Raw genomic sequence first — 24,051 nt, forward strand, 5'->3', positions numbered from 1 at the left:
TATTACTTCATAATTGTATTAGAGTCTTACACACATGCTATACAGATAATAGAGTCGTGCATTATTTTGAGTGATGACTGCTATTATAAGAGTGGCTTAATGGAGTGCAGGAGATGCAGATAACATGATATTGACCCTTAAGAAACTTTCATTAATGCTGTCACGTAACAAATCTGTCCAAATATAAAATGAAATGAATAGATAATTTCTACATTGAAATAAAAATGTAAAGACTGCACAACTATTATAAATTGTGAATCTAAATAATTGGGAATCATGAAAAAAATATAATAAAATAAAAACATTTATCTATTATTTGTTTCATGTATCTATTATAACATTTATGTAGTTTTTGTTTGCTTGGCTGTTTCCTTATAAAAGTCCAGTCTTGCCACCAGCCAATCGCTGCACTGCTGATTATGGTTTTGAGTATCAATACATATCCCCTTTTAAGCCAACACATGAATGCGCAATTATCTCAGATAACTCAATCCAGCGATACTAATCATACACAACAGGTGTGTTCGAAGAACCCAATTAGCCGGATCAGGATTAACACGATGAAATCATCTTGGATGTGTCATTTGATCTCGGATGTAATAAGCGACGCCCCTGGCCCGTTCTTCATCAAATTCATGTAATGAATTTGAATGATTTTGCAAGTATTATGGGTCGAATCTCTCGTCAGTCTATTCTGATTCATCAACACAGTTTCACTGATGATCCAAAACCAACCTTAAACCCAGGATAGAGCGGCTGAGTGAATGTAGTCTGGACTGTGTGGATGAGGCTCATTGTGTCAGAGACGCTGTAGAAGGACAGAGTTCCTGCACTGTGATCCACAAACACTCCTATTATATAGTGATCATCATCACACTCTCCTGTTATATAGTGATCATCATCACACTCTCCTGTTATATATTGATCATCATCACACTCTCCTGTTATATAGTGATCATCACATACATCTGTTCTGCTGCTGATTGGCTCTACGGGGAGATGAGTCTGTGTGTCATTGTGTTTGAATGAGTAACTGTCAGGAGAGCAGATCAAACTCCAGGACTGATCATTATTTCCAAACAAACACTCATAACCTCCCTTCCTGCTGATGCTCTTATATGACACTGATATATACACACCCTTATTCCCACTCCACTCCAGCTCCCAGTAACACCGTTCACACACACTCTCTCTACACAACACCTGTTCCCAATAATCAAATCTGTCTGGATGATCAGGATATGGCTGTTTCTCACTCACACGGGCCACTTTTCTGTTCTCCTCAGACAGAATGAGTGCAGTGTTTGCAGTGTTTGGATCCAGTGTGAGAAAACAGGCATCTGAACACAAGAAAAGAGACATTAATAACACAACAACAATCACTACGGTTGTGTGTGTGTGCGTGTGTCTGTTTGTAGACGTACATTTTTTCAGTCCTGCAGTAATCCTGGATTCTCCTCTATGATTCAAACTAAAACAAACAAATTCAGTCACTTAACAAACAAAACATCACACTATTATTCCAGTTATGATTTAAAAAAAAACAATATAATCAAGATAAAACATGTTAAATCAAAACTGTAAATTGTTATTTGATGTTTGTCTTTTTTTCCAGGATATAAATGGATGTGCTCTAAAGCTCAGAGATTCTGCAGTAGCAAAATGTTCTCAGCACTTTTGATCAATGACTATACTATTTTTCATCTTTTCATCTGATTATCTATTTGTGAGATTTAGTCCAAACAGTTTTGAATTTTGAGATCTGATTTTGTGTCTCTGGAAAATAGTGATCTGTGACATTTTATTATTATTGAATATTAAAGTTTATGGTAACACTTTACATTAAGGTTTCCTTTATAAGCGTTTACTAAGTGTTTATAAATGACCAATAACTAATTAAAAAATGCATAATTGATCATAAGCTATAAATCCAGGAATAAAATGGATGATTTTAATGAAAAACCTGCCAAATAGTGAGGCAATTTTAACTCACTTTTTATAAATGCTTATTACACAGCTCTGTGGAATACTTGATTCTGATTGGTCAGTCCCTCAATAACAACCGGTAAAAGCTCATAACACAGGCTCATCTGGGTAAAAGCAGTTGGCACTGTACTCTTGCTTGAACTATTTTTATTATATTTTTTTTCTTGGTGGAAGCTTTGCGTTTGTAAAATATTAAAACTAGATTCAAAAAGGGTACAATTATTTAATTATGTCATCCTGGTATCGCAGACTCACTGTAGTTTCATTCAAACACAGCTGCTGTCATTTTACCACAGTTATTTTATATGCAGTGATGGATCATAGCCAGCAAACTGGTAAAGTTTTAAAACATTTTTGTCTTAATTCTTTTATTGCCTTTATTTCTGTGGTGAAAAGTTCAAATATTTTAACTCAAATCAATATTTCGCTTTTAATTATTTACTTATGTGGCAAGTAGCCATTTAATAAGCAGTGCAGTGAACAACAAACAAACTTGCATTCCAAGGACCAGTTTATGGCAGGGCTCTCTATCTGCCGGTGTTGAAGAAGATGTGCCCCACTGTGATTGGATCCTGGTGAAGGAACATAACCAAATGTTCCGAACCATTAGATAAGATGCCAAGACAACTGCCATACACCTCTAACAGGACAGGAAGGGAGACCTTCTGCCCCCACGACCACCTAAGAGAGGACTTCTTAAGCCCCTTTCACACTCTACGTCGGACCCGCAATATTTCCGGAACATTGCCGGGTTGCCTTCTGTGTGAAAGCAACCACGTCCCGGGATTGATTACCGAATTGAACCCGAGTCGGGGACCTAGTAACATTGGGGGGTTCGACCCGGGATGAGCGCTGTGTGAACAAAAGCCAGATCTAATTCCGCGACTCTTTTACCGCCTGTTTTGAAGGAAGATCAACGTTCGCGACGAAAACATGTGCAAACTGTAATGAAGCAGAGATCAGTTAGTTCCTCACTTTCTGCGCTGACGCCGAGATCGTTTGCTTGCTTCAGTGAAAGTATAACGTGCCTAGCGTTGTCGACTCGTACATTACACGTCACGCGCTGATGTCACGTGTCGTTACGGGATCTTTACGGGTTGTGTGTGAAAGCACGTACATATACCGGGTCATCACTGGCAGTGAGAAAGTGCCAAATCTAGCGACCCGGGAACAATTGCAGGAACAACTTTTCCCCTGTATTTGCCGGAATGGCAGTTTGAAAGGGGATTTACTGGACTATGGGTTGACCCTTACCATCAAAATCAATCCTAAGTTTTTGAAAATGCCTGCCATAAAAAATCCTCTGGATCTCTGAAAGAAACAGCAGTGGCAGAAACAAAGAAAGGCCACAAAGATCTATCCAAATCCATTCATACCCAAGTTTGGAGTCCTTAAACAGAAGCAAACTGTAAGGGATTCACTTCATATTGATAGCCATTGACTGTTAACACAACAGTTCACAGTAGAGGCCTTTTAACATATTATGATGTGAATAGGTGATAGTTCAACAGTTGCCTATCATGTTTAGACTCTTTTTGCTCCCCTTGATGTTGGTAATAATTTGAAAGAGGTTTGATAAAGAAATATTGCATGGATGAAATGTTAAAGACACTGTTAAACTGTGTACTCCACTGTATGCAAATGAGTTCCACACTAGGGTGGGCAACACCATGGCCACCTCGGACACTAGTGGCCAATCACATTCCTGGAATGGAGAAGCGCCAGATTCCAATCTCCTCCTCATCAGAAAGGGATAAATGATTTCTTCCAACAGATAGTCCCTGTTCTGACATACTAGGCACTTCAGATCAAAGCCTCAGTGGTCTAAAAGCACTCATCAATGTCAAAATGACTGAAATGGCCAATCAAATCAAGGCAGGCGGGTTTACTGTTCACAAATGCAAAGTGCGAAGCGTCAGTTTAACGTTACAGAGAGCGAGGCCAGATGAAGCTGCAAAACATTTAATATTAGTCGACTTTTAATAATACATTTTATGGTAGAAATGTTAACTGACCGACAGCTATATCCAGTGATGAAAATTTTTGAGAGGGAGAGAGATGTGTAAATTGTCTGCGTCTGTCTCTCTGTACAAACAATGGAGCAATTTTGCCCCCTTGTTTTTGATAAATATAATGTAGCAATTCAGTATCGATTAATTGAATTAATCGCATATCAAATTTGGAGAAATGAACCCCAAAAGATAATTTAAATCATCAAACAGGCATTACAAAAAGTAGGTTCACAAAGAAATAGTTTGTTTGATAAAATGTATTTCATATATATAGCCTACTCTTTTGGAACATTTAAGTAAATGATAAAAGAATTGTCTTTTTTGGTTGGGTAAACTTTAATTAAATAATTAATTTTCTTATTTTTTATTAATATTACTATGAAAATATAAAACAATTTCTCCACTGAAATGATACTCTAAATAATAAACTAAAACTGCCAGTAGGTGGTGGTAAATGCCTTAATGATTAAGTCATCGAGTTAATTCAATTCATTCAAATGGCAGATGATCCACATTTGTCTGGGGCGGGGCAAGTGTGTCAAATGCATTAATAATTTTAACTATTTTTTTTTTTATCTAAACTTTTAAACTTTATCTAATTAACGCTTTAAATTACCAGCCCTAGTTTTAATGCATTGGCCTTGTCACACACACACATATAGTACAATGTGTATCTGTTATCCACATTTTTTTTTAAGTTGAAAAAACTATTTATTAAAAAAAATATTCAGAAACTATTTGCATCAAATTGTATCATTTAAAAATGTGTATGTACCGTTTCAATACAGAATACATTAAAACGGGGGGTGTGGGAGTGGGGGGACAGTGGCTAACCAGAAAAATTTAAAATGGCACATCATGCCGAAAAGGTTGCCAAACCCTTTTCTAGAGAGACACTAACGTCTGCTTGTGGAACGTAATTTTGAACTTACCAAACCTCTTTCCTAAAGACCTTAGCTTTATACCTGCAGGACCTTCTACCCCCACGACCACCTAAGAGAGGACTTCTTAAGCCCCTTTCACACTCTACGTCGGACCCGCAATATTTCCGGAACATTGCCGGGTTGCCTTCTGTGTGAAAGCAACCACGTCCCGGGATTGATTACCGAATTGAACCCGAGTCGGGGACCTAGTAACATCGGGGGGTTCGACCCGGGATGAGCGCTGTGTGAACAAAAGCCAGATCTAATTCCGTATCTAAGTGATGACGCACGTTATTGCGCAACTCTTTTACCGGCTGTTTTGAAGGAAGATCAACATTCGCGACAAAAAAATATGTGCAAACTATAATGAAGCAGAGATCAGTTAGTTCCTCACTTTCCGCGCTGACGCCGAGTTCGTTCGCTTGCTTCAGTTTGACTCGTACATTACATGTCACGCCCTGATATCACGTGTCACTACGGGACCTTTATGGGTTGTGTGTGAAAGCACGCAAATATGCCGGGTAATCACTGGCAGTGTGAAAGTGCAACATCTAGGGACCCGGGAACAATTGCCTGAACACCTCTGACCCTTGTATTTGCCGGAATCGCAGTGTGAAAGGGGCTATAGAAATCTCTTTCATTGCCACATTCAGCTCAACAGCATTGCATTCAGCCATTGTGTGTTCATTCCATTTATTTGTTTCTGCAATTTATTCAGTCGCTTTTTTTCTTCTTTTTTGTTGTTGTTGTCTATTATCTTTTAGCAGTGCAAATTCATTTATTGATATCATTACTAGTTGGTGTAGTTACTCTTGCAGATCTATTGCTAATAATTTCATTAATCTTATTACAATTGTGTCTTCTTCGTGTTGATGATACAAGGCTCTACTAGCTAGCTAAACCATCAATCTTTCAGATAAATCAGTTCAATGATGAACTGCCTTTAACTATCATTTTGCATTATTGACACTCTGTGTTCCTAATGAATGTTGTTCAGTTGCTTTGACGCAATGTATTTTGTTTAAAGTGCTATATAAATAAAGGTGACTTGACCTGACTTGACCAGCTCCCTCCAGTGTGTGAAATTTAAATTGTAGAACAGCTTGTGGGAAACGCCCATATTGCCAAGTGAACAGTTTTTGACTGGTGCACTAACCTAAGTTAGGTGGGAATTGGTCATATGATATACTCATAACAGCACCTTGAGTGAGGTGTGATCCAAAATCACATCGTCCTTGGTGACATGAGTCTCGACTACATCAATGTACATCCAGGCAGTTGTTCTCTCAGAATAGCCAGACAGGGTGATCAGCCTGTATCAGACTGAAGGGGCTTATTCTGAGAGAACAATCAGTGACAACTATATTTATTAAAACAGATTCCTTATTACTTTCATGATGCAGCAAAATAGACTATTATAGAGAGACTTAAAGGTGATGTATTCATGTTTTGCTCATTTAAATCTTATGACTCATTTCACTTTTCTTACCAGAAGCTGTTCTTTATCTTACTAATTATTCTCTGCAAAAGTTCATGATGCCTATCCACAGTAACGATTAAAAACCTATATGGCACATAAAACTGCAACCATAACTTCATGAGATATAAATAATGACATTTTATATTCCAGTATTAGTAACATGTGTGCCTTAATGTAAAGTGAACACCTGTGAACCATTTATTAATGAGTAACTTATGATGGTGAACTGCCTTTTTATTATTTTGTGCTATTCTCTGAGGTCCCCTTGTAATGTTATCAAGATTTTTACATCAAAAAATGTTTGGTGCATGTGGGACCTGGTAGTAGACATCAGGAAGGACTGTCCTTGGAATGCAGCTAATTCACTCTCTAACAAAATCAGTAAGGGGATCCATCAGGTGGATTTGATCAAGACATCTTGAAACTGTGCAGAGGAGGGTGAAAACACAAAATGTATGGAGAAAAAAAGGGTTTTCCATATCCTGCATCTGTGACTGCCTACTACAACTTTCTATACAAAAAGTAACTTAGGCAATTGGAATCAATACATCGTTTTCAGTGAATGAGTGAGCAGAATGATTTTCATATAATTCTGAAGTAAGAACTTGAGTCTACCACATCCAGTTCTCAAAAGTCTTTTAGGAAAAATACAAAAAAATACCCCCTATCATGTAAAGTGCTTTGAGTACCCAGGAAAGCACTATTTAAATGTAACAAATTATTATTATTATTATTATTATTACTACAAAAATTTACTCTGTGTGTTTCATGGCCTTATTTCAGTGACTTCAGTGAAGTTTTTTTTACTAACCACGCATAAACTTCTTTTTTTCTCAAAAATACAAAAATGCATATTCATGTTGCTAACATTTTGGCCTAAAGCACAGTTTGTGCTGAATACAGTGACTTAAGCAGTTTATATGTTTGTAAGCAACTGAAAAATGCACAAATATCAGGGCATGTCAAACTTCTCCAGGGTCCCAAAACACCCTCAGACCCCAGAAGTTAAAGACACATCTCTTTAGTTAAGCATTCACACATCGTATCTCATAACCTTGCAATTCAGTTTGATCTGATTGAATAAACAATATCATTCTTTGCTTTTATTGCAATGGTTTAAACATCAGCTACACTAATTTTTCTTTATTTGCTATTCTGTTTCTGCTACAGGATGGGAATCCCATGGTAACTGGGAATTACACAATCTTCAGTCTGGATCTGTCCTCTTATGAAGGTCTGAACCAACATACAAAACTATAACATTTTTTTAAAGCTGGTTTGCAACAATTTGTATTGTGAAAATTGCCATACAAATAAACAGGAACTGAATTGATGACCAAACAACTGAACAGAGATAATGCCTCCCCTTAGAGGATCTCAAATGTCTAAAACCCTGAACCATCATACAAAACTACCAAATGTTTCTATAAGTTTGATCACAACATACAATCTTTGCTGTTCGAGTTCACCGTTTATGTTTATATACATGTCATTAACTAACTTAATGTTTCATACTTTACATTTCTGCCATATGGACATCACCTTGACATATTCACCACTAATAAACTACTAAATGTAATCTAGAAACTTTAATTTACTGTGAAACTGCTTTGCAATATTGCATATTGCATATTGTTGTAGCATTTAGAAACCCCATAGACTTGTGTAGATTTAGGAGTTTAAATAAGATCTGAAAACTTTTTCTGCTCAACATACTTGAGTTTCTCCAGACTAAAGTTGGGAGTCTTGAGTTTTTCAGAGAGTAGCTTGACTCCTAAATCTCCTGGGTGATTGTAGCTCAGATCCACCTCTCTCATGTATGAGGGGTTTGAACTCAGAGCTGAAGACACGTAACCACAGCCTTCCTCTGTCACCATACAGCCAGACAACCTAGAGACACACACAGCAACAGTCAACATCACAATAGTTTGGCAGTCAGACAACACAGACAGAGTCATTTGTGCTGTAGCTGTTATTTTCTGTAGTTTCAAAACGTAAAAAAATATATATATTTATAATCCCAGTAAGAACAGTATCAACATATTTCTATATTGTTACTAGACACCAGGAGAAGAAAACTGAATTGCCATTTTTAAATTCACTCACTGTCAATTCATAAAATATAATTTTATTAATTTAGCTGTATCAGGAAGAAACAAAATTCCCAAAATCATTGCATATTACAGATATATTGTTTGAATAGAAAGTAAATTGACATAGTTTAATAACAATAATTATAGAAAGAGTTCATTTTCAAAAAACAATAAACACCACGTTAGGGCTGTGCAAAAAATCAAATGCGATTTTCATGCACATCTCATCAGTAAAGGAGCTTCTGTGATTAGTAGTTTATCTCCAGCACGTGCATTCAGATCAGGGTTGCCAGGTTTTCACAACAAAGGCTGCCCAGTTGCTTCTCAAAACTAGCCCAATCACATTTCGTTGCGGATGATAAAATACATGTTTTTTTGGCAGGGTTCACTTGATAAAATTCACATTTTATGGGCTAAATATCACATTATTGGGATTGGGGTCACTTCGTTCCATGGATGTGAAAAACAACCGTAGACTTGGCAACACTGGTTGGCATTTACTACACAGAGCCATTGTACACTTACAGACTACACAAAATGGATTTCAACAACAAAGTTTGTCAAGCGTCGGCTGAGGAGGTTATGATACACAGTGTTTCTGTTTAACTCTGAAACATGAAATGTGGAGTAATCTGCTTCTGCCAAAAAAAGACTGTTGGAATGATCTGCTTTTGCTAAAAACAAACTTTTAATATACAGTACAGACCAAAAGTTAGGACACACCTTCTCATTCAAAGAGTTTTCTATATTTTCATGACTATCAAAATTGTAGATTCACACTGAAGGCATCAAAACTATGAATTAACACATGTGGAATTATATATGGAATTCTAAACATAACAAAAAAGTGTGAAACAACTGAAAATATGTCATATTCTAGGTTCTTCAAAGTAGCCACCTTTTGCTTTGATTACTGCTTTGCACACTCTTGGCATTCTCTTGATGAGCTTCAGGAGGTAGTCACCTGAAATGGTCTTCCAACAGTCTTGAAGGAGTTCCCCGAGAGATGCTTAGAACTTGTTGGCACTTTTGCCTTCTGTCTGCAGTCCAGCTCACCCCTAAACCATCTCGATTGGGTTGAGGTCCGGTGACTATAGAGGCCAGGTCATCTGGGACAGCACCCCATCACTCTCCTTCTTGGTCAAATCTCCCTTGATGCTTTCAGTGTGACTCTACAATTTTCATAGTCATGAAAAGAAAGAAAACTCTTTGAATGAGAAGGTGTGTCCAAACTTTTGGTCTGTACTGTATATAAAAATATACAGTACGGTGTATACAAGCACGGTGAGTAATGGCTTCTCCTGCTATCGTTATTTGCACCTCTTGCCACATGTACAGTTTATCTATCTCTGTCGCTGATGAGGGATTCACATGTGATACATGCAGGGAAATAGTTAGGCTGACAGAGAAGATTTCTGAATTAGAGCCAGCATTCCAAACTTTAATTGAGGACAGTAAGAATGTTAGGGCTCTAGATATGGCTTTGGATGCGTCTAGCTCAGGGATTCCTGTGCATTGTTTGGTTCCGGAAACAGAGCCCCTGCAGCAGGAAAACTGGGTGACGGTGAGGCAGCGTAGTCGTGGGTCAAAACACCGCTCTTCTGTTCCGATCAAAATATTAAACAGGTTCTCCCCACTCAGTGATGCACCCACTGAGAAACCTGATGAAAGTGCTCTAGTTATTGGTGATTCTATTGTACGGAATGTGAATATAGAGACACCAGCCACCATAATCAAATGTTTACCGGGAGCCAGAGCACCTGACATCTTGGCAAATTTAAAAGTGCTGGCTAATGCTAAACGTAAATACAGTAAGATTGTTATTCATGGCGGTGCAAATGATGTTCGACTTCGCCAGTCGGAGATCACTAAACAATAACTCAATAACTTTAAAGAGGTGTGTGAACTTGCAAGCACGATGTCAGACACTATAATATGCTCTGGTCCCCTCCCTGCTAACCGTGGTGACGAGATGCATAGCAGATTGTCATCACTCAATGGCTGGATGTCTAAGTGGTGCCCACAGAATAACATAGGTTATATAGACAATTGGACGAGCTTTTGGGGCAGACCTGACCTGTTTAAAAGAGATGGTCGTCATCCCTCCTGGGGTGGTGCCACTCTTCTCTCTAGAAATATGGCAAAAAGTCTTAGTGTTTATACTTGACTAACTGGGGCCCAGGTCAGGAAGCAGACAGACTGGCTAAACCGACCGTCTGCTAGCTGCCTCCCATCACAGAGGTCAGTTAATTCTCAGCACATAGAGACTTTTCACCTAGATATCACACTATAGAGACTGTGTCTGTTCCCCGAACTAGAAAATACAAAAAACGTCCAAACCAAGTTAAGATTAACAATTTAATTAAGGTTCAACAAATAAAAAACAGAAGCAATATGGATAAACAAATGATAGAGCTTGGCTTATTGAATATCAGATCCCTTTCTAAGAAAACACTTTTTTAAATAATATGATCACTGATCATAATATAGATGTACTCTGTTTGACAGAAACCTGACTAAAACCTGACGATTACATTATTTTAAATGAGTCCACCCCCCAAGATTACTGTTATAAACATGAGCCGCGTCTAAAAGGCAAAGGTGGAGGTGTTGCTTCAATTTATGACAACGTTTTCAGGATTTCTCAGAGGGCAGGCTTCAAGTATAACTCGTTTGAAGTAATGGTGCTTCATTTAACATTATCCAGAGAAACATATGTTAATGATAAATCACCTGTTATGTTTGTACTGGCTACTGTATACAGGCCACCAGGGCACCATACAGACTTTATTAAAGAGTTTGGTGATTTTACATCTGAGTTAGTTCTGGCTGCAGATAAAGTTTTAATAGTTGGTGATTTTAATATCCATGTTGATAATGAAAAAGATGCGTTGGGATCAGCATTTATAGACATTCTGAACTCTATTGGTGTTAGACAATACGTTTCAGGACCTACTCATTGTCGAAATCATACTCTAGATTTAATACTGTCACATGGAATTGATGTTGATAGTGTTGAAATTATTCAGCCAAGTGATGATATCTCAGATCATTATTTAGTTCTGTGCAAACTTCATATAGCCAAAATTGTAAATTCTACTTCTTGTTACAAGTATGGAAGAACCATCACTTCTACCTCAAAATATTGCCTTTTAAGTTATCTTCCTGATGTATCCAAATTCCTTAGCATATCCAAAACCTCAGAACAACTTGATGATGTAACAGAAACTATGGACTCTCTCTTTTCTAGCACTTTAAATAAAGTTGCTCCTTTACGCTTAAGGAAGGTTAAGGAAAACAGTTTGGCACCATGGTATAATGAGCATACTCGCACCCTAAAAGAGAGCAGCCCGAAAAATGGAGCGCAGCTGGAGGAAAACAAAACTAGAGGTATTTCGTATTGCTTGGCGGGAAAGTAACCTATCCTACAGAAAAGCATTAAAACTGCTAGATCCAATTATTTTTCTCTTCTTTTAGAAGAAAACAAACATAACCCCAGGTATTTGTTCAATACAGTGGCTAAATTAACGAAAAATAAAGCCTCAACAAGTGTTGACATTTCCCAACACCACGGCAGTAATGACTTTATGAACTACTTCTAAAATCGATACTATTAGAGAAAAAATTGCAACCATTCAGCCGTCAGCTACAGTATCACATCAGACAGTGCACTATAGACCCCCTGAGAAACAGTTCCACTCATTCTCTACTATAGGAGAGGAAGAATTGCATAAACTTGTTAAAACATCTAAACCAACAACATGTATGTTAGACCCTATACCATCTAAGCTCCTAAAAGAGGTGCTTCCAGAAGTCATAGATCCTCTTCTGACCATTATTAATTCCTCATTGTCATTAGGATATGTCCCCAAAACCTTCAAACTGGCTGTTATTAAGCCTCTCATCAAAAAACCACAACTTGACCCCAAAGAACTAGTTAATTATAGACCAATCTCGAATATCCCTTTTCTGTCCAAGATACTAGAAAAGGTGGTATCTTCACAATTATATTCCTTCTTAGAGAAAAATGGTATATGTGAGGATTTCCAGTCAGGATTTAGACCGTATCATAGTACTGAGACTGCTCTCCTTAGAGTTACAAATGATCTTCTCTTATCATCTGATCGTGGGTGTATCTCTCTATTAGTTTTATTGGATCTTAGTGCTGCGTGTGACACAATTGACCACAACATTCTTTTGCATAGACTTGAACACTTTGTTGGCATCAGTGGAAGTGCATTAGCATGGTTTAAATCGTACTTATATGACCGCCATCAGTTCGTAGCAGTGAATGAAGATGTATCATATCGATCACAAGTGCAGTATGGAGTACCTCAAGGCTCAGTACTAGGGCCGCTACTCTTCACGCTTTATATGTTACCCTTGGGAGATATCATCAGGAAACATGGTGTTAGCTTTCACTGTTATGCTGATGATACTCAGCTCTATATTTCTTCACGGCCCGGTGAAACACACCAATTTGAAAAACTAATGGAATGCATAGTCGATATAAAAAACTGGATGACGAATAATTTCTTACTGCTAAATTCCGAAAAAAACAGAGGTGTTAATTATAGGACCTAAAAACTCCGCTTGTAATAACCTAGAACACTGTCTAAGACTTGATGGCTGCTCTGTCAATTCTTCGTCATCAGTTAGGAACCTAGGTGTGCTATTTGATCGCAATGTTTCCTTAGAAAGCCACATTTCTAGCATTTGTAAAACTGCATTTTTCCAACTCAGAAATATATCTAAATTACGGCCTATGCTCTCAATGTCAAATGCAGAAATGTTAATCCATGCATTTATGACCTCAAGGTTAGATTATTGTAATGCTTTATTGGGTGGTTGTTCTGTACGCTTAATAAACAAATTACAGCTAGTCCAAAATGCAGCAGCAAGAGTTCTTACTAGAACCAGGAAGTATGACCATTTTAGCCCGGTCCTGTCAGCGCTGCACTGGCTCCCTATCAAACATCGTATAGATTTTAAAATAATGCTTATAACTTATAAAGCCCTGAATGGTTTAGCACCTCAGTATTTGAATGAGCTCCTTTTACATTATAATCCTCTACGTCCGCTACTTTCTCAAAACTCAGGCAATTTGATAATACCAAGAATATCAAAATCAACTGCGGGCGGCAGATCCTTTTCCTATTTGTCACCTAAACTCTGGAATAACCTACCTAACATTGTTCGGGAGGCAGACACACTCTTGCAGTTTAAATCTAGATTAAAGACCCATCTCCTTAACCTGGCTTACACATAACATACTAATATGCTTTTAATATCCAAATCTGTTAAAGGATTTTTAGGCTGCATTAATTAGGTAAACCGGAACCGGAAACACTTACCATAACACCCTATGTACCTGCTACATCATTAGAAAAATGGTAAGTACGGTAATATTTGTCTGTTTCTCTCTTATTCCGAGGTCACTGTAGCCACCAGATCCAGTCTGTATCCGCTCTCATCGGGCTCTCTTCTCGAGGGAAGAGAGTTCAGCATCTGGTCCTCACGGATCGCGTCCTGCTTGTGCCGAGGCAGAGCGGCGACACATTTCATGGTGCTTCCAGATGGAGCTCGCTGACCGTCTCGAGAGGGGCGTTAACCTCTCGGACGTGTTATCGGCTGACGAGAGTGAGCTGCAGGTGGATGACGGAGACAATTCTCCTACTGATACTGCAGCGAGTGCTCTTCGGGCTGGGCACGAGATGGCTGAGGAGGATGATTTAGATCCTCAACCTTGTCAGCCATCATCAGAGTTGGTGGAAGTTATGGAGCGCGCCACTGAAAATCGGGGATCGGGGAGTATGGTTATGTGTCGATGCCGCCCATTGACGAGATGTTTGCGAACCATCTCGTATCTGGGCGGGTGTCGACACTAAAAGCTCAGACTCTGCCATACAAGAACCTTAAAACCACGGCTCGCTTGAATGGGAGAGCGTACACGGCAGCAGTTCAGGCTGGTGCTGCCCTTCATACCATGGCAGTGCTCCAAGCCTACCAAGCTGACCTGCTGCAGGATCTCGACCAGGGGCAGGGCTGTCCCCTGAGGCGGTCGCTGAGTTGCGCCGGACCACAGATTTGTCTCTCCGGGCCACTAAACAGACTGCTGCCACGATTGGCCGATCAATGGCGGCAATGGTGGCCATGGAGAGGCATCTGTGGCTTAACTTGGCTGATATCGGGGAGAAAGAAAAATCCCTTCTCCTTGATTCAACAGTTTCGCCTGCTAAACTTTTGGCACCTCCATTGAGGCAGTGGTTGGAAAGTTTCGGGAGGCGAAGGCGCGCTCAGCCGCATTTAAGACCTGTATACCGCTGAGATCCGGGCCCCAGCCCAGGCATGTGGGAGGAGCTGGTCCGTCTTGGTCTGAGGACCGTAGACAGGACAGAGGTCTAGTGTCACCTCTCGTGCGCCCCCTCCATGGAGGAGCCTCCCTCAAGAAGAGGGACTTAAGGGAGGTCATTCAGCACAAGCAATGCTCCGCGGAAGTAGGGTTTGATCTCCCTGGAGGGCCTTTTCTACCAGCCCTCTCCCTCTTCTTGACTCTCCAGGCGTTTATGTTACACCAGCCCTGGGGATAGGCCTTATGATGAGAACTATGTTCTGATGGCCCGCCGTAGCAACTGGTTGATGTGAGCGCCTCTTTTAGGCATGTAAAAGTGGTGGACCCCAGATTCATTGAGAACCCTCTGGCGAGTTTTCACTCCGCACGCTGCAGGTGATCTTTTTGGTCTTTAAAATTCTTTGTGTATAACTAACACTAATTTGTTTTTCTCTACAGACCTTGTTCCCTGTATAGACCTAGGAGGTCATTCTTAGAGGAGCAATTAAAGTATTGGACTTTAGGACTTTAAGCCTCCCCCAGTTGGTGGCTAGAACGAATTAAGGAGAAGCTCAAAGAAGATTTGGCTTCCGTGCTGAGTATGTGATGGCCTTCCTGTCATAACATTTTATATGCATGGTGGGCATTTTATATGCATTTCTGTTTAGCCTCAGGGCTATTAGACACCAAGGGGTAGAGTAGTTGGTCTTCCTAAAAAAAGAGAAAAGGAGAGCTGTTTTGCTTTAGGTTTCGACTGACACTGGCGCTTCAGATAGATCTTCAGATAGATGTCCTGCCTATCGGTTTGTGACATTGGTATCCTGAGTACTCGCTCCCTGAGCTCTGTAAGGTTTCAGTAGGTTGAGCGTTTCACAGCCTCTCAATCAAGTAGGCTGTGGCTCCACCGAACCCTCAGGTAGATCTATGCTTGTAGGTCGGCCCTCACCTGGGCCGCTTCTGTAGCTGGCCTAGGCTATGCTAGGGATATTGGAAGTGTGTTGCTTGTTAGGCTGTGTTAAATGGGAGTTGTTGGCCAAGGCTCGCCCCTTTCTCTGCATTCAGGGGTGATAGAGTAATGCAGGGTGGTAGCTGAGGTAGATTCAGTCTGGCAGGGTTAGGCCATCTTTCGCTCTGCGAAGTGATAGTTCGTCAGACCCTGCCGAACAGAGATGTTTGGGTCTCTAGAGCTGGCTCCACTCAGCCCGTTGAGCTAATCGCTCGACTGATGGGTTGAAGTGGGTTGGCTTGCAATTTAGAGCCCCCCGCTCCCCTAGGCTGGGCGCAGGACAAATCCCTGTCACCCTTTGGAGCCACTTGCAGGCCCGCTCCCTGTCTAACATTGCAGGGGCATATGGTTGTTACTCCCCCACTAACTCAGGGTAGTTTTGAGTAGTCAATTCTCAGCTCTATATTTATCTACCTCACACCACGATGGCTTCGGTTGAGCAGGGAGTTCTAAACTACATTTCATTCTGGTATTTGAACTCCGCTCCCTTGAAGCCAGAGCATTGCCATGGACTGACGCCTATGCATTTAGTAGGTAGGCCCCTAATGGGGCCTCCACTAGGCACAATGGCGTATGTTGTACTCCTCTGCTATAAGGGTATTTTTTTTGCTGAGTACACTGCCTTTGGCAATGTGATTAGGTATCAGGATGCAGTAGTAACAGCTGTTTGCCGTGAAGGCTGCACGGTTAGGTAGTAGGCCCCAGCAGGCTTCCTTGACCGGGTAGCCCCCAAATAGGGCTCCTATGCCAGCTCACCTTCGGCGGTTGGCCCTTGTAGTTTGGGCAGAAGGCTCACTGCCGAGTAGTAGGCCTTTAACAGGCCTCCTTGGAGGTGGGTCACAACATTGTGGAACATACACTAGGACAAAACTATAGGAAAATATTTTTAATAGTATGGTTCCAGCAGTGTACGTTAAAGTAGCAAAATAGACTCGTATCAGCTAGTAGGCTCGACCAGGCCTCACAGTTAGGCAAGTCCCCAGCAGTAGTCACATCCAGCTGATTAGACTGTTTCAGGTAGTAGGCCTCTTTAGGCCTCCCTGAAGGTGGCCCCCACATTTTGTGGTGGTCAGGTAGTAGGCTTTTCTAGGCCTCCCTGAGGGTTAAATCCCACATACTGTGGTTACTAGGTGGCAGGCCCCACAGGCCTCTCTGAAGTTCAATTCCTGCTTTTTTGAACTATCAGGTAGTAGGCCTCATAAGGCCTCCCTGAAGGCAAAGCCCCAAAGACTGCCAGTCTGGCTCACTATCAGCTATGGTTTTCAGGTAGTAGGCCTCTCCAGGCCTCCCTGAAAGTAAGCAAAGTGAACTCCCATGCACTGTGCTTATCAGGTAGTAGGCCTCACTAGGCCTCCCTGAAGTTGAGCCCCCTCCAGGCCTCTCTGTAAGCGAGCTCCCATGTTTTGTGGTTGTCAGGTAGTAGGCTTCATCAGGCCTCCCTGGAGTTGAGTTCCAAATTATTTTCAGTTTCCACTTAAGGTGGTTATCTGGTAACAGGTAGTAGGCCTCTCTAGGCCTCTCTGTAGGTGAACTCCCACATATTGTGGTTATCAAGTAGTAGGCTTCACCAGCCCTCTCTGAAGGTGAGCTCCCACATACTGTGGTTGTCAGGTAGTAGGCCTTTCCAGGTCTCCCTGGGAGTTGTTTCACAGTGATGCTGGGTTTTGTAAGCTAGTGGCCGCTTACTTTCAGTTAAGCAGTCCTTATCAGGCAGCTACCGAAGGTGAGCTTGCGCCCTGGGTTGGCTCAAGTTTTTATTCTCTGCTACGGGTTCCCTCCTGGACCCTCTTTATCCTGCTACAGCCTGGTTGCCTACCAGGTAGATCTTATGCTCCCCTCACTGAGGGTCAATGTGAGTATGTGGTCTCCTGAGTCTGGTGAGTCGGTCGTAGGCATCTCATGAGGTCTCCCAATTAGATCAGTCCTTACTGTGCGTTCACACCGCCGGCGTCGAGAGCGTCAAAGTGGCCGGAAGTCATTCATTTTCAATGTAAGCCTCCGTCTAGCAGTGCGGCGCGACTTGGCCGTTGAGAGCATCGAGTAGAGTTGAAATCAAGGCAACTTTATGGTAATGAGCTATGACGCGGTTGGGCAGCAACCAATCGGAACATAGAAGTCCACCACTTGAGAGGATTCCAGAGAACACAGCTCCGACCACATTAGTTCCTAAGCACAATGGAGGATAGGTTTATACAGGGACATAAAAAATGAATTAAAAGTGAAACGTGGACCAAGGTGTCTGAGATTGTTCATTTTATGTAAAGGATCTTAATATTTCGTCCACTACAATATGTAATGAAGTTAACTTATAACGTTACCCTCCTTGTGGTTAGTCTGCACAATATCAACAAGCTTGTTTGCTTTGCAGCCACTTTAAATACAAAATAAGCATTCGATCTACGTCAGAGCGTCTGAGTGCTCACGAATCTTTCTGCAGCGTCGTGAGCAGAGCGGCAAGAGCGATTTTTGATGCTCTCGACGCCTCACAGGCCTCCTCAGTGTTTTGAAACACAAACACTGGCTAGATCCGTGGATCGAGTAGAGAAACTCCCCTCGCTGGCAAGGGTTGTAAAGCACTATGCTGAGTGATACTCTCCAGGATATCCAGTCTCTGAGATCCGTGCCGAGTGGTTCACTGCCTGTTCTGCAGTTCTTCGGGTTGGATGCCTTCCTAAAGGGAAGTGTCCAGAGGCTCTGTCTTCTAGAGTTGGGGTACTCGAACTTGGACTCGGACTTGACACGGACTTCAACATTTTGGACTCGGAAAATATTCAGAGTACAGTCGAGTCCACGTCATGTGTAACAATAAAACCAGCATAAAATTGAAATGATAAATTAATGAATATCTCCCCTTCTGTCATTTTACTGCACCACACCGGCAGGCAGAAGTCTCATGCTTGCAGACGAAACACACGCACCACTCAGTCACTGGATATCAGTGTGGATTAGTGATGGGAAGTTCGATTCTTTTCCGCGAACCGGTTCTTTCGGACGGTTTGATTCAAAAAACCGGTTGAAAAAAAAAAACAGTTCACTGGATACATAATCCATTGCGATGTTTTTGTTATTAAATGAATTTACGTTTCGTCAGATTGCCCTTCATTCAAGCCCTTGGTTTACCCGCACTCATTACATTAGCACAAAATCAGTTCAGAATCAATCACCAAAAGAATCAGTTTGGTTCAGACACGCTGTGAGTCAGTCGGCTTCATGCTGAATCACGAATGCGCAGTATCATCAGCTCCTCGGTTCTCGAATCGGACGCGTCCGAAAGAAACGGTTTTCGGTTCAGTTTACTGATACAACCGGTTCTTGACTCGAGAACGAGAATCGCTCAAAACCCGGGTAGGAAAATCTGACAGGGTAGGATAAAATGTCAGGATACCAGCACATGCTGCAGTTCAGTATCATCAGCTGCTCTACTCGTGTTCATGTTCTGTTTACTACAAACTCAGTTTTTGAATCTGTCATCATTAACTATAAATACAGTACAGATATTTCATAAATCATCCCTTATTCATATTAAACATGGAGTCTTTAGAGTCTTAATCATTGTCCAACTTCCCTGAAAACCCCTTTGGCCCATACATAATCTACAATATACAGATTAGAAACATGTAGCCCCTATCTTAAAAAAAAATGTGTATATATATATATATATATATTAGGGGTGTAACGATACGCGTATTCGTATTGAACCGTTCGGTACGACGCTTTCGGTTCGGTACGCGGTACGCATTATGTATACCGAACGGTTCGTTGGAGTATTTAATTATATTTGAAAAAAAAAAAAAAAAAGAGAGAGAGAAATATAATGATATGCGTTCAACAAGGTAGCCCAATAACCCAAACAACGTAACAGGCAACGCCCCTGACACTCCCGAAGAAGAAAAAAACACCATCTTATATGTTTATGTTAGGCTACTCAGCAGGCGCTCGCTCACTCAGTACGCGCTGAAGGCTCGTTGCAAAATAGCCAATGCGTTTAACAGACTAGAAATGAGAAGATCCTCCAATAACCAACAGGTCTGGTGTTTGGGTGCACTTTGGATTCCCTTTAAGCTATAATGGTGATGGCAAGAGAGTGGTGGATAAAAAAACAACGGTATGTCGCATCTGCAACATGACAGGGTACACCAGCGGGAATACAAAAAAAAAAAAAAAAAACACCAGCGGGAATATCTGGGATATATGCGTCAGTACTATCTGGGAAAAGACGAAAAAAAAGGAGAAACATGCACGCAGCAAACTATCCCTGCAGCATTTAGACACTATAGCTTACAGGGAATCCAACCCAAACACCAGACCTGTTGGTTATTTTAGGATCTTATATTTCTGGTCTGTTAAATGCATTCGACATTTTGCAACGAGCCTTCAGCGCGTGCTGAGTGAGCGAGCGCCTTAGGGGCCGTTCACATATCGTGCCTAAAAACGCATGGAAAACGCTAAGCGCGTCTTTCTCCTCCTTTCCAAAGCGCTCGGGCAGAAGCGCTCATGAGGCGTCTGTCTTTGCTAAGCAACAATGACGTGCTCTCTCCATGAGACGCGGAAATTTCAGCGAAGGATAAATGGATTTGCAGCTCTAAAAATCGCTTGCAGTAGCTCTGCTACTAAATTTATTTCAAAATTGCAATCCATATACAACTATGATCAGCTGTTCCTTCATCTTGGCTGAGCTCTCAACGTTGTTACGGGAAAGGATGAAGCTGATTGGTTGGTTCTTGTCACATGACCCGCGGTGCGCTTGCGGCATTCTGAAAAGTTGAGATGTTTTTACATTTTGCTGTATCTAAAACGTATCGAACCGAACCGAACCGAACCGTGACATCAGTGTATCGTATCGAACCGAACCGTGAATTTTGTGAACCGTTACACCCCTAATATATATATATATATATATATATATATATATATATATATATATATATATATATATATATATATATTTATAGTTTTATCACACTTTCCGATGTTTAACAAAATACTTGAAAAATTACACGCATGCGCAGTATCATCAGTTCATCGGTTCTCAAATCGGACGCCTCCGAAAGAAACGGTTTTCGGTTCAGTGTACTGGTGATCCGAAAACCGATGCAACCGACTACCAAAGACAGCAGCAGCAACCAACAGATGCTGCACAGCTCAGCATTGCAGGAATTGCAAGACCAGAACTGACCAAACAAGCAATGCAACTTTATGATGCAAGTTCTCCAAGACAACAAGAAATTCATAATTCCATTATTAAGGATCTCCTCATTGGCCGCACTTTACCTCAGTCAAATGTGGGGGAGAGGCATTAAATAACTAAAATGTCATCTTTAACTGGAGGACAATATAGTGTGATACAATAATAAAATAGGTTCATTTGTATTTTCATGCACTTGTAATACAATAAAACCTTTGAAACCTTTTTTGATAGGAAACTAGTTCTGTTGACATAAAAATGTTCAATGGCAATGACTAGATGTAACAGTGGTATTTTTTTATTACATTTTTATATTGCCATTGGTTTAATGGGTTGAAAGGTTAAAATATTAATAGAATGTAAAAATGTACAATACCAATTTATAATCTTTTTTAATTTAATTACTTTCTGGACTTGGGCGGACTCGACTCAGACTCGGCCTTTAAGAACTCGGACTTGAGTCCAACTCGACCCCTTTTGGACTCGGACTCGGACTTGGACTCGATGTTTGTGGACTTGGTCTTGACTCGTACTCGACAAAGGTGGACTTGGACCCAACTCTACTGTCTTCGGACAGACAGGAAGTGGCCATTCTGTAGTGTCTTATGTAGTTACACCAGGTCAGGCCTGCCTGGTGGCATTTCAGGTGGCACATTACCCTGAATGGTGACTGGCTGGGGTTCCCTCGGGTTCCCTAGCCACATTCCATAGAAGGGACCCCTTCTAAGAAGTTGAAGTTGTGGTCCTAGGCCCTTGAGCAGGCCCAGGTAGACCTTTCACTAAACTATGTTTATGGAGGTTTTCTGTGGTATCATATAGCTTGGGCTATGACCGTAGGGAGTTCTGTCACTGACAGCCCAGTGTGACCTGAGGGTGAGTGGTTCTAGCGTTCATTGAATTGCTGGTTCTGACAGTTGTCACTGCCAATGGGCATACACTCCCTTTAGCATGGCGGCGTAGGTATTTCGTTCCCCATAACGTCGATGACGTTCCTTCGAAAGAGAACGTCTCAGGTTACAAATGTAACCTTTGTTCCCTGAGAACAGGGAACGAGACAATACGTCTCCCAGCCATGCCTCGGGTCTGCCTGTCAAACAGTCCCTTCAGACGAAAGGATATTGTCATGATTTCAAGGCGTCCTTTTTATATATCCAGGTCGTACGCTCATCATTCAAGCTGATGATTCACGGCTGTCACCAGTCAGCATGATTGCTGTGAGTTGATATTTGATTTTAGACACTTGTCACACCTGAGGCATTCCCCATAACGTCGATGATGTATTGTCTCGTTCCCTGTTCTCAGGGAACAAAGGTTACATTTGTAACCTGAGATGGTTTCATTGAAGGGGGGATAAATGCAAGAACAATGAATCAGTCTATATCCGACAATAAAACATGTTCCATGACATATTGCTTAAAAGGGTCCCAAGCTTTATTAAACTGGTAAGATGAATCTCTTATAGAATGTTAGATTTTTTCCAACTTTAGGAAAAAGAGGACATCACGAATCCATTGTGTTAGGGTTGGAGGCCTCTGATCCTTCCACTTCAACAATATGAATTGTTTTGAAACCGGTTCTTGACTCTTGAACAAGTCAGTCTGTTGTTCGTTATCTGGCTCGGCTCAGTATTCATCTTCAATTCTCTCTTCACAGCAGTTCAGTAAGTGTACTGTTTGAGTAAATGAATTATTCTGGGATATTGGTTTGTTTGAACTCAAAGGGAGTGTCAGCAACATTAAAAAAGTTAACAGCTTAAGTCATTTGTGGATTAATGCGTATTGGAGACGCGAACCGTTTAAAATGATTCAGTTTGATTTGGTGAACTGGTTCAAAAAGATCCGGTTACATCGAATGATCCGTTCGCAAACCGGGTATCACAAACTGCTTTGTTTTGAACTATCTCTCACAACAGACACGGAAGAGAAGACAATGCTGAATAAAGTCGTAGGTTTTGCTATTTTTGGACCAAAATGTATTTTCAATGCTTTAAAAAATTCTAACTGACCCTCTGATGTCACATGAACTACTTTGAAGATGTTTTTCTTACCTTTCTGGACATGGACAGTATACACAGTATACACAGTATACACGTTCACACAGCTTCAATGGAAGGACTGAGAGCTCTCAGACTAAATCTAAAATATCTTAGCCCTCTGGAGTCTAAGGGTATTTTTTGGGCATGGAGAAATTTTGTCATGCCCTGACATTTGTGCTTTTTTCAGTTTCTTATAAATATCTAAATGGGTAAAGTCTAATCTCACTGTAATCAGTACAAACTGGGCTATAATAATATGTGAAATTCATGTAGAGGTGGGTAGTAATGAGTTACATTTACTTCGTTATATTTACTTGAGTAATTTTTTGGGGTAACTAATACTTTTCGGAGTATATTTAAAGATGGGTAATTTATACTCTTACTTGAGTAAATTTTTTGGGAAAAATCTGTACTTTTAATAACTTGGGCTACATTCGATTACAGTACACGATACCACTGTCTGTGACATTAGTTTGTTGTACGTGTGTGGCTTATAACAGAGGGGAGTCAAGTTGAATGTAGCTTCCAAAAGACAAAAAATAGAAGATTAAAATTGTATTAATTTTAATACAATCACACCGGTGCGAGTACGTTCAGCAAGTCATATCATCAGCTGCTAAATTCAGATCTGTGATCGCTTGCTGGCGCTGAGCCAGAGATAGATGCGTTTTTACAGAGCTGCACATTATAACCAATCACACACGATTCTGTTGAGCTTTTGAATGCTTCACTCGCTCACTGACTGAATACCTCTTTCTGGCAAATTCTCTCGTCAGAAACAACAAAGTGCAGATGTGTGTACGAATCTATAATTAAAGATATTGATTTTACAGTGTTAACAGTTTCAGTGATTTTAATGGGAGTTTTTGAGAGTGATTGAAATCTAGTTTAATAATGTAAATGTTATTTGCACTCTTTCTGAAAAATGAAAGATTAGTAGCAATACTTATATCACATTAACTTTCAATGTTAAATTCACATTTAATATAAAGTCAGTCGT

General features: G+C 40.7%; 1 protein-coding gene across 5 annotated transcripts in view; it reads right to left on the bottom strand.

Moving 5' to 3' along the window:
* Window positions 1–501: 501 nt before the first annotated feature.
* LOC113053949 (NACHT, LRR and PYD domains-containing protein 12-like) overlaps window positions 502–24,051 on the bottom strand; it is a 138,406-nt gene continuing 114,856 nt past the window's right edge. For all 5 annotated transcript variants that reach the window (XM_026219110.1, XM_026219108.1, XM_026219107.1 and 2 more), the window contains 3 exons: window positions 8,118–8,291; window positions 1,425–1,471; window positions 502–1,340 (listed from right to left, as the gene is read on the bottom strand). In XM_026219110.1, the coding sequence (XP_026074895.1) occupies window positions 703–1,340; window positions 1,425–1,471; window positions 8,118–8,291 (859 nt within the window). In that variant the 3' untranslated portion in view covers window positions 502–702. The remainder of the gene's footprint in view (window positions 1,341–1,424; window positions 1,472–8,117; window positions 8,292–24,051) is intronic.

Source organism: Carassius auratus, chromosome 35 (assembly GCF_003368295.1).
Source record: "Carassius auratus strain Wakin chromosome 35, ASM336829v1, whole genome shotgun sequence".
NCBI lineage: Eukaryota > Metazoa > Chordata > Actinopteri > Cypriniformes > Cyprinidae > Carassius > Carassius auratus.